At 44.8% G+C, this 11,451-nt stretch overlaps 1 protein-coding gene across 1 annotated transcript; it reads left to right on the plus strand.

Annotated features, from left to right (window-relative positions):
* Window positions 1-5,167: 5,167 nt before the first annotated feature.
* On the plus strand, window positions 5,168-11,180 carry ZP2 (zona pellucida glycoprotein 2). Its single transcript, XM_074598727.1, has 18 exons — window positions 5,168-5,231; window positions 5,310-5,383; window positions 5,546-5,629; window positions 5,717-5,811; window positions 6,622-6,780; window positions 7,139-7,183; window positions 7,449-7,613; window positions 7,982-8,078; window positions 8,161-8,342; window positions 8,756-8,885; window positions 9,068-9,249; window positions 9,327-9,418; window positions 9,506-9,630; window positions 9,893-10,082; window positions 10,420-10,555; window positions 10,639-10,735; window positions 10,822-10,908; window positions 10,994-11,180. Exons 1-18 carry the CDS (start codon window positions 5,185-5,187, stop codon window positions 11,137-11,139), a joined length of 2,133 nt encoding a protein of 710 aa, XP_074454828.1. The 5' UTR covers window positions 5,168-5,184; the 3' UTR covers window positions 11,140-11,180.
* The last annotated feature ends 271 nt before the right edge of the window (window positions 11,181-11,451 follow it).

Below are 11,451 nucleotides of genomic sequence, written 5' to 3' on the forward strand. Positions count from 1 at the left end.
TTCTATGACTAACTGAATTAATGTGTGTCTTAGAGAATCTGCCCTCAGCAATTAGCAGTGAGGTTTTGTTGCTTATTATGCCCATGTTACAGAAGCAGTAGCAATTGCAAACCAACTCATTGTCCAGAGCTGTTGCAATTACTGAATGGAGTGCCACCTCATTTACTTCCCATAATGCTACCCATGTAATACACCGGAGACCTCTCCAAATGGGCTTTCTCTCTTAATTATTTTCTCAGACGGGGATTGAAGATCTCTTCAGGAACAAACTTGTACCAATGTTTTCCTCCATGAGAACAAGGAGAGTCGGTCAGATCCTGTGACAGGTTTGAATTTTGAATAAACAAGTCTAGGTAGGAGTAAACTAAAGCCCCAGATTTCCTTCATGTCATCTACAGACACAGCCATCCCTGGTGCTATCCTGCCATCTCAGGGCAGTGAGGAAGGCTGTGCTTCACCGAGGCCACTTCCATCCCTGGTTTTTACCCTCAGACCTTTTTCAAGTTCCTTGCAATTAATACTTATCTAATAGGAAATGCAGTCCTTTATTCCGTTTTCTATTTAACCGGGCTCAGCACCGAGTTAAATTTACAGCTACTAGAAGAAACTACCTGCTGCATAAGACAGGTAATACACATATACTTTTTTATGTATCTATTAGATTAGCTGTTTCTTGATGCCATTGAATTTTATTTCCTTTACTGTAAGGAAGCGTAAGCTTTTTTACTCTCAAGAACACTAAGACACATACTGCATATACCACCAGTGCCTGGTAGAAGAGAGGAGACAGCTTTTTTCTTGTACATTGACATTTGCATTGTTAGCTACACCCATGAAAGTGAGTTGATGGCAAAAGAGACCTTTCCATTTTTCAAGATTATGGATTTCTGCCACAGAAGTACACTCATTTGCTTTTCTGCTAATTAATTCTGTAATTCAGCACACAAAGTGTTGATCTCAGAGTGATTTTTATCATCCAGCATCTGAAAATATTGATTTTAAAAGAAAGTTACTCTGTATGATGCTAAGTGGGAAACTATTATTCCAAGACTTAATTAGAGGTAAAGCAAAACCTACGTCAATTGGAGAGAAGCTCTGGGACTTTGCAAGCTTTAGTGTTATATCACAAAAGCGGGCATCACAAAAAAGAAAGAAAAAAGAAAAGACCAAACAAAATCTCCATCTGTTTCTAAACTCCTGGTATTTGTTCATCTTTGTCCCATCCAAAAAGCCCAACTTAAAATGCGATAAATGATTCAACATGAACTGAGCTAAATTTCTCAGCCTGAATGGAGATTTTTCTTTTGAGACTAAAGCTCAAAATTGTGAACTTTTTAAACTCCCTGAGTAGTTAGAATGAAGCTTTTCTTTTTGGGTTTGAAAAGAACTTCAAAACCATTCCACTTCCAATTGAAATGTCTTACCAGGCTCAGGAGAAACTCTGTTGTGATGGTACGTGGTGTTGTAAGCTAATTAATTATTTAACTAGCAGTTTTGATTTGTTACTGGATTTTGCTATGTTTCTGATTATGGCTCTATTTTTTTAAGAACTATCTTAACTAAAATATTACCAGTTATACAAACAATTTAGATTAAAAGACTACAGCACCATTAGTTGTGTTGTTCTAGATAACTCAGTGCCTGGTCCGAACAGCGATGTTGTTGTGCCATCTGTTTTGCATGAGGCATTATCCAGCACAACATTTCCTCATTGCAATTTTTATAAGCACCAGACGTGGGATGGTAAAGGCCATACAGGGGAGGCAAGTAAGTCTCTGCTTGTGTAATGAGATCCTTGGAACTAATGGGCTTAGAGAAGAATGAAATTAGTCACATGGAGTAATTGTGGCTACACAATTCAGAGATGATGACAACATTTAAACAACAATAAAAGCTTATTTCTTCACTACTTAGACATGCAAAACTGCTGTGTCCAAGGACACTATTGCTCGATGTCCCCTTCAGCAGCGAGTTCCCACAGTGAGGTTGAGTGTGACCCACGCCGGTGCTGCCCAAGACCCATTCTGATATGATCTTTGTTCAGGTGTAACCATGCTCAAATCAGGGGTCCATGGCCAGCCCTCACAGTCTGCCTGCACACATCATTTCAAGAGCGAGGACCTAATCAATAGGGGAAGGTACTTAAGATTGAAAGGCAATAAAGCCAACTGTACCAAAGCCCTGTCTCTCCTCACATGCACACCTCGACGCCTGGCCATGCCGGGCATGTAAAAGCAGACCGGGGGACTTTTGTAGGGCTGTATTAGCTTTGTGTGTCATGGTTTTGGTAGTGGGGGTGCTACAGGGGTGGCTTCTGTGAGAAGCTGCTAGAAGCTTCGCTCATGCCTGATAGAGCCAATGCCAGCCAGCTCCAAGACAGACCCGCCACTGGCCAATGCCAAGCCCATCAGTTATGGTGGTAGCACCTCTGGGATAACATAGTTAACAAGGGAAAAAAAGCAACCGGGTGGCAGCAGTCAGAAGAGCAGGGTGAGAATATATGGGAGAAACAATCCTGCAGACACCAAGGCCAGAGGAGAAGGCAGGGGAAGAGACGGTCCAGGTGCTGGAGCAGAGATGCCCCTACAGCTCGTGGTGAAGACCATGGTGAGGCAGGCTGTAGCCCTGCAGCCCATGGAGGTCCATGGTGGAGCAGATACCCTTCTGCAGCCCGCAGAGGACCCCATGCCAGGGCAGGTGGATGCCCAAAGGAGGCTGTGACCCTATGGAAAGCCCATGCTGGAGCAGGCTCCTGGCAGGACCTGTGACTGTGAAGAGGGACCCACGCTGGAGCAGTCTGTTCCTGAAGGACTGCACCCCATGGAAGGGACCCACACTGGAGCAGTTTGTGGAGGACTGTCTCTGGTGGGAGGGACCCCAGGCTGGAGCAGGGAAAGAGCGTGAGGACTTGTCCACCTGAGGAGGAAGAAACGGCAGAGACAGCGTGTGATGAACTGACTGCAACCCCCATTCCCTGTCCCCCTGCACTGCTCGGGGCAGGGAGGTAGAAAACTGGGAGTGAAGTTGAGCCCGGGAATAAGGGAGGGGTAGGGGAAAAGTGTTTTTAGATTTAACTTTTATTTCTCATTTCCCTACTCTGATTGCATTGGTAATAAATTAAATTAATTTTCCCTAAGTTGAATCTGTTTTGCCCATGACGGTAATTGCTGAGTGATCTCTCCCTGTCCTTATTTTGACCCATGAGCCTTTCATTGTATTTTCTCTCCCCTGTCCAGCCAAGGAGGGCAGTGATGGAGCGGCTTTGGTGGGCACCTGGCGTCCAGCCAGGGTCAACCCCCCACAAGGGCTAGAAGCAGTGACGTTATCTATTGTATGGTGTGTAATGCCCCAGTACTCAGGGATGCTCAGCGCTTCTCTGGGGCAGTGCCATTTTTCCCAGAAGGTGGAAAATCAAACAAGTAAAAGGGAAAAGCGGAGGACTGGAAGAGGAGACCTTGCAGGCTTTTTGCAGCAGAAAAAAAAAAAAAAAAGCCATGGAGATAGTTTTGTGTTTCAGGGCATGAATTAGCTGTTTACCTGTAACTCAGGCCATAGTTATTGTTACAGGCTCAACAACTCAGACAGGTGCAACTGAATTTTTTGAAAGGAGAAATGGCTGTGCTTTCTCTGTGGCTGGGACAAACTGTTAGTTAAAACCAAGGTAAATAATAATAGATACATAATACGATAAACTTGTGTATGGCTTCAGAGTTTGTTTCGTTAGTTTTCTGTATAATCATTGCTTTTGAAAACAATTAACCTGATTATAAAAAAAAGAGAGAGAGAGAAAAAAAGGTACATGACGTATGTTTGTGAATTCAGGAGTCTCCGGGAAGTTAATTTCTTGACAAAGGTTGTCCGCATGCTAATCCTATTCATGGCAAAAGCAAAAGTGCAATTGCTTTTTATGCTACTAACATCAGCTGCTATTTACTCTGGTGTGGTTATGGATCCGAGTTAATGCCTGCTTATTGCTATGAGTGGCGTCGTGCACACTTGGTATCCCCACTTCCATAATAGCTTTAACTCTGCATTTGCCGTGTTCTCACAAGGATGAGTTGAAGAGATGTTTCTCAAGAATGCCCATTTTTAAATTACACTCGTCATCTGCTCTGCCTGTATGGATCATACTACTTTGCTACACAGCGCGCTGATGGCAATCACATGCTCCACCCATGCAGTTGTCCCATCCGAGTTCCCGGCGATTTGGTACCTACCAGCAATTGACAGACAAGCTCTTTCTCACAACTCTAAATCTTTAAGGGAAATAAGGCTGCTGTCACTTGGGCTGGGAAGCTCTAAAATCTGCTCTAGGCACAGGTCTATAACTGTAAAAAGAAATAAAAATGAATATATTTTACATGAATGCATGGTACATTAATATAAAATTTATTATTTCCTGAAGCCCAATTTAACATCCCATTCCTAAATTACTATTCCATAATATTAAATTTCCTTTCTTCCTATGATCTATCTTTTTGCTTTCTCACATCTCAAGAATTCAATTACTTTTAAAAATATGAGTCTTTGGGTCTTTTACAAGTCTGTCTCAATTCAAAAGCATTGGCGAAGCTGAAAGATAACACAAATCAGAGATTTTTTCTTCCCATGCCTCTTTCCCACAGCTTTGAGCAATGTCAGTCCGACCAAAGCCTCCAGAGCACTTCCAGTCTGAAGATCTGATCTAGGACTTCTCTTCCTTAACCTGCCACTTATGTTTTCCTCCTAATTAGATCTATATCACTTCAGTACTATGTACAGCATTGCAGATTTGCCCATACATGGGAATAAAATATTCTCAGTTATGTACAAATCTACCAGTGGATTTTAAACTATTAGAAAACCAAAGTGTCACAGAAATCTTTTTAAAAAATGACTGCCAAAAGATGTGCATTTTTCTGTGCAACATCTGACAAGGGAATAAAGGGAGTAAACTAGCACAGCAAGAAAAAAATGCCTTAAAAATAGAAGAAAACAACAACCCATGCCAAAGACTTGGTAACAACTTAAGGTCTCCTGTGAGCCATTCAATTCACAGCAAGGAGAGGGCATCTCAACGAGAAGCAGGTGCAAGCTCTCGGTCCCCCAGGCAGCAGAAAGGCTACACCTGTGTGGAGCCTGCATCAGGTCCTATATAATCCTCCCCAGGCAGGCAGAGAGCAAGCTTGTGGTGGCAGTGAGGAGATGGGACTTTTTGTGGAGCAGTGGTGTTTGTGCACCTCAAAGATGTGGTGAGTGGACTTGGAGGTGGCATGGGGAGCTGTGTCCTTTCCTTGCTGCTCTCTTATTTAGTCCTGTTCTTCTTGCAGGTTGCTGCTCCTGTTTGGCTTTTTGCTGCCCTTGGTGCCTTGTGCTGATGGCCTGGAGGATCAGGATCTCTTGGGTAATGAGAGTGGTGTGGACTTTATGTTTGCTTGGAGCTGCTTCCCCTCTGCGTTGGTGTGGAAGGGGTCTCTGGAGCAGGGCTGGCTAGCTGCAGTGATCACAGGGGTGTGTGCCTCCAGGAGGGTGATGGTGGAGCTGACTTTGTTTTTTAACTCCGCAGAGAGCGTGACCTGTCATAGGGACAGGATGGAAGTTGAGTTTTCTGGAGAGCTTGGCAACTACTCCTGGCATGTGTGTGTTGTGGGTAGGTATTGCTACTACCCTGGCCTCTTCAACTGTAGCTTGAAAGCAGCTGCCTGCCTGCAGGGCTAATCTTCCATCTTCTCCCTAGATGTGAGTGGTGAGGAGATGGTGTCCTGCAACTACACTGTGGATTATGAGAGGTTGTTGCTCAGTGTCCTGTTTGTGAACTGTACTAGCCTGGAGGTAAAGGGGTCTCCGTTCTGGGATGGTACTGTGGTGGAGTGTTGGTGTTTTGGGGTTGTTTTTTTTTTTTTCCCCTCTGGTCAGGACTGGGTTTAATAGTGTTTCTAGTTCTAATTTTCGTCAAGACTAGAAATGCTTAAACTATTCTATAAGAGCAGTTCCTACCAGAAGTAGTAAAATAAAACAAACCAACCACCAGACTGTTTACTGTGGATTAACCTCCCTCAGATACAGCCATAAATATTGTACTTTTCTGTAAAGGAATTGAGAGTACTTTAAATAACATCTTGTAGGGAAGTGGATCAGGTCCAAGAGTTCCATAGCAGCACTTCATTTACACATGTACATTGATAGAAAAATTAACAACGCGTGCTATTTATTGGGGTGGACTAGTAAGTGGGAGACCAACCCAAACTAGCCTCAAAAATAGAGGCTTTACTGGTATCTGTTGCTTTTGGGCATTTGAAATGCCACAAGACTTTTGGTTTTGATACTAACTTGTTTCTTGAACTGCTGACTATCTGGCACTACAGTCTGCAAGTCCTTGAAGGCTTTCTTCTTGACTTCTGCAGTTCTCTTAGTACCTTCTGCTCTTCAACCTAGCCTTGTGTCCCTCCTGTGCATCCCATGCTTTCTTAGAGAACTCATCCTTTTCCATAGAGTGTTTAAAATGACAACTCATTTTGTCCTTGCACTGGTACAAAAAACTAAAACAACTCTGAAGTTAGAGATTAATCTCAATGGCTTTTAGTTTTCTTCATGCTGCACTGACTACTGCTGCCTTTTTCTAATTAATGTCTCTTTCTGTAGCATGATCAGCATCTGCTAAGATTGAGGCTGATGGCAAATGACACGATGGGAGAGGAGAAGAATGTAACCTACAGCACTCACTGCAATACTGTTCATGCAGATGAAATAATTACTCCTTTCTTTGCTGGTGTAACAAACTGTACAAAAGACTTCATGGCAGTAAGTAGGGGAACGGGAATGCTATAGATCCTGCTTAGAGGTTTTCAAGGCAGGATGGCTGTCTCCTAGAACTGCATGGCTAGGATCTGCAGGAAGACAGGGAAAGGTCAAGCCAGCTTCAGGGAGGTCTGTTGTCTGCATGTCCATCTTGGCATGACCACAAGCTCTTTGAAGAGCTAGTTTGAAAGTGGTCATTAATGATGCACATGGTCTGGCTCTAGCCCTATTATGGGGGAAACTGGGATGTTGGTAACAGCTGTCTGCTTTGGAAAAAACTATTGTGAGATTTCTTCTTAGAAAGCTGTAGAGTTGTGACTGTGGTCTGTTCCTGTGGTCTAACTTTTGTGCTGTGTTCCAGGTTACTTTCCCAAGACTCCTTCTGGGCTTCAATGATGAGCATATGGTATGTGCCTGCTGCCTTGCAAAGGGAGGGTGTGGGAATGCATGACTTCTGGGTCTAAAACGAGTTTGATGTCTCCAAGCTGCAGTAGTTACCTCTTCTGGGGTAACTGCATGTTGTTGGGAAGCTTAATTCTATACTATCCATATAGGGAGCTTGAATGTAAAACCTGCAAGGTGGCAGCCCTACAGGGTGAAGAACTGTAATGCCTTGCTGTTTCTGAGAGGCTATGACTTCCCTTCCTTAGGAAGGATCTCCTGCTTTGCAGGTTCCAGCAACTCCGATGGCCTGGACTCTGTCAATTGATGATGGAACCAGAATACATCAGATGAGCCTTGGGCAAGCCATGCAGCAAGGCTATAACTTTATAGATGACGGCCACAACCTGGTCTTGCAAGTGGCCTTTACTGCTACTGGAGTTGTTTCCTATGAGGTAGGTGAACAAAGAATTGGCACTGAGATGGTGCTACTTTAGCAGAGGCTAGGTAACTCCCTCCTATAGACCTGTGGAAACCTGTGAACTGCCCAGCACTATAAAATGGGGAAGCAGACTGCACCTCAGCAGCACAGCTGACAGGCATCTATGCAAGAGGGATCCCACCTACAGTGTGTCCTGTGAATGTCTGACTGGCAGTCTCATGAGCAGATCCTTTTTGAAAGAGTGTTGAGATGGAAGAAATTGCTGTTGCAAACATGAATAGCAGCAGTCCTGAACTATACATAGTATATGGCCCTGCAGGTTGGTCTTACAATGTATCATGAGCTGAGTACTGTCTAATAGACCTCTGTCATCTTTGTCAGCACAATGATGAGGCACTCTACACTGTGGCACTCAAGCTCACGTATGGCCCTCCTGAACAGAGACTGACTGTGAAGTCAAGAATGCTTTGTGCACCAGGTAATGCATGGAGAAAGTCAGAGCCTGGTCTGCCTCTGCCTTGAGGAAACTGGTGTTATATTTAACAAAGGTGTTGTTGCAGGTCCAGCAATCTGTAATGCAACACACATGACTGTAGCCATCCCAGCCTTCCCAGGGACCCTTATGACTGTGGGTGTAGAGAATAAGACCATCCCCATGGACCGGCTTCAGGAAAATGGAATTGCTCTGGACACAAAGAGTGGGGTCAAGCTGCATATTAGCAGGGGAGTCCTGCAGTCCAGGGTGAGTTCTGATCCTCAAGTCACAGGAGCTGGTGTGATCGCAGCTCCTTGGTGCTTAGTGAGAACCAGAGCACAGTAGCTTTGACCTTGGCTAAGCACTTGTCAAGTCAGCCATGTGCCCTGTGGCTGTCTGAGGGCAGTTGTGATTAGGATGAATGTAAACTGACTTTATAATAGATAGGCATCACCCAAAGGTAACTTGGGTTTCATGAAGTCTCTTGGCAAAAACACTGGGAGGTGAAAATATTCCTCTTGGAGTGGGCTGGTATCTGGCATGCCTGGAGCAATGCAAATTAACAAACTAGCTATGGGTGAAGAGCACCATGACCACAGGGCAGGTGAAACACTCTAACACATGTGTGTTGAAACAAGCTCTTGTAGTTACACACCAGGAGAGTAACTCTTGCCTTCCAGCTACGTGGGGAGAGCTGCTCAGGACTTCAGTCCTACGTGTCTTCTTTGAAACTGTCTTTTCACTTCCATGGGGAGACTGTGGCAATGGTGATGCACCCAGAGTGCCCCTGTGACCAGCATGCACCAATAGGTAAGTGACTGACTGACGTGGACTCAGCCCATGTGCTGCTCAGATGATAATTGTTTATCACGGCTTGTTCCTGAGCTAGTCCTTCACAAAACTGTATCTCTAGCCAGAATAAAACACAACAGCTCTTGCCAGACTGAGCTGTCAATGACTGGCATGACAACTTATGTGAATTTCTGTTACAGCTGCTGTATGCACCCAAGATGGGTACATGGATTTTGAAATACTTGCTGACAGCACTACACCACCGATAGACTTGGATGCACTTAGGCTCAGAGATCCTGCATGCCAGCCAGCCTTTAAGTCTTCTTTGAATGACAGGGTTTGGTTTCATGTCCCACTGAATGGATGTGGGACCAGGTATTGGGTAAGTGTGTAGCCAGGATTGATGGGGAGGGTTTCATGCATTGGGAATGTCCTCATAATGCTGTTATTTCTCTGCAGTTTGATGGGGAGAAGATTGTTTATGAGAATGAGGTGAGGGCATTATGGACAGACTTTCCACTGCACAGGATCTCAAGGGACAGTGAACTCAGGTGCACCTCGAAACCTCTTTGGGTATTACTTAGTCCTGGATAACCTATATATGTTCATAAGACTTACCTGCTCCTTCCTTATTACAGACTAACAGTCCTGTGCTCCTTCAGCAATGGTGATGCCTCCCTCTCTATAAGGGTGGACAACCTTCCTCCATTAGCTTCTTCAATGAACCAAGGTCCTCTCTCCTTAGTTCTTCTAAGCTACCCAGGTAAAGCTGACTCTGGGCTCAGGGAAGCAACTGAGCTTGGAGGGTAGAGAATGTATGAGTGAACTGTTCTTGTGCATGGGCTGCTGGTGACCTGATGTGCTTCCTTCCCTCCCACCCATGCTACTTGAGGCAGATGCCTTAAATCTGTGACTCTAGGGCAAACTGCAGCTGGTGGACTGGCTGCTGTTGAAGAGCTCTAGACCAGAGTTTCTTCAGGACTCTTTGTATACTGATTCATCTAATGGGGCTTTGGTTTTTGCAGAGGGCTCATATAGGCATCCGTACCGTGAAGATCAGTACCCAATAGTAAGGTACCTACGGCAGCCCATCTTTCTGGAAGTTCAGGTCCTGAACCGCAATGATCCCAACCTCTATCTGGTATTGGATGACTGCTGGGCAACAGCTTCACAAGATCCAAGCTCAATTCCCCAGTGGAATATTGTTGTTGATGGGTGAGTGCCCTGCCACAGAAATGAAAGCAATTTTGGCAGCGGGTGGGAGGATTCCCTAATTCTCCCTCCTCCTCCTTCAGGAAAAGAGCCCCATAATACAAGGGCTTCATTTGAGGTGGCCATCCAGGTACTGCCTGGGTATGCTGGAACTTCTAGGAGGATGGCAGCACCTCTCTCTAGAGTTCACCTTGAACTCTAGCCTGCTGTTGGTCTATTTTGTGTTTTTTTTTTTTTTTAAAAAAGGCAAAAAAAAAAAACCAAAAACAACCCCGCAACCAAACCAACCCCCAAACCTTCTCCACCCTGCTGTTCAGACTTCCTTCTTATCTATTGACAGGTGTGAGTACAAACTGGACAGCTACAGGACTGTGTTTCATCCTGTGGGGCATGGTGTCAGCTATGCTAACTATCGCCAAAGGCTGGAAGTGAAGACTTTTGCCTTTGTCTCTGGTGACAAAGCCCTCCCTGGCCTAGTAGGTGACATACTCCTATTTAGAGCAGTAAGTAGGAGCAGTTATTGTCTCAAAGTGAATGGACCTCTCATTCTCTGTCCCAGGTATACTTCCATTGCAGTGTTCTGATTTGTGACCGTTTCCAGCCAGACTCCCCTCTGTGTATGACAAGATGCCCTAGGCCATCTAGAAGCAAGCGAGGTAATGTCTAAACAAATATTAGGTTGTAGTGATCCAAGATATCCCACTGTACTATGGGGTTCACCTTTACTACGCTACTGTTGTAGAGAGCGGGGTGCCAGGTGTGAACTCTGCAGTGGCGAGCTTGTGGGGTCCTGTCCTCCTTGTGCCAGAAAGATGGTCTGCAACCCAAGGTACTAAGACAGTGTGGTGCTAATGTATGTTGCTGAACCTTAGTGAAGAGCTGTCTCTCTAACTACCTTTCTTCTTGCTTTGTAGGGAGCACTCCCTTGAGCAAGGAGGTATGGGCTGGTATTACAATGACTGCTGCTGGTATTCTCTCTCTGGTGGCCACAATGCTACTATTTTTGGCTCTTCTTAAATGCCTAAAGAGAAGAGCATCCATGGTAAACATGGTATGCTAGTGTATCTTTTACAAATAAACTTGGAGTAGAAATGTGACTGCAAAAGTCTCTTGGATGAGTTGTGTGGCTCTGGAGTTGTTGCTGTATAGCATTCAAGGAACTAGACTGGACACAGATGGATGTCCACCTTGCTGAGCAGTGGCAGTGTTCTCAATGTCTTTGGTCAGAGTGCTCCAGCTGAAACTAGAACTGAAACTTTTAAAAGCTGCTTCTTTTTGAGTAAGACTCAAGTGACAATGGCAGCTTCCCCTATGCTGGATAGTTTCTTTCCTCCTTAGTTCCTATTATGGGGTGACTGAGAGGGTACTAATT

Source organism: Larus michahellis, chromosome 8, assembly GCF_964199755.1.
Source record: "Larus michahellis chromosome 8, bLarMic1.1, whole genome shotgun sequence".
Classification (NCBI taxonomy): Eukaryota; Metazoa; Chordata; class Aves; order Charadriiformes; family Laridae; genus Larus; species Larus michahellis.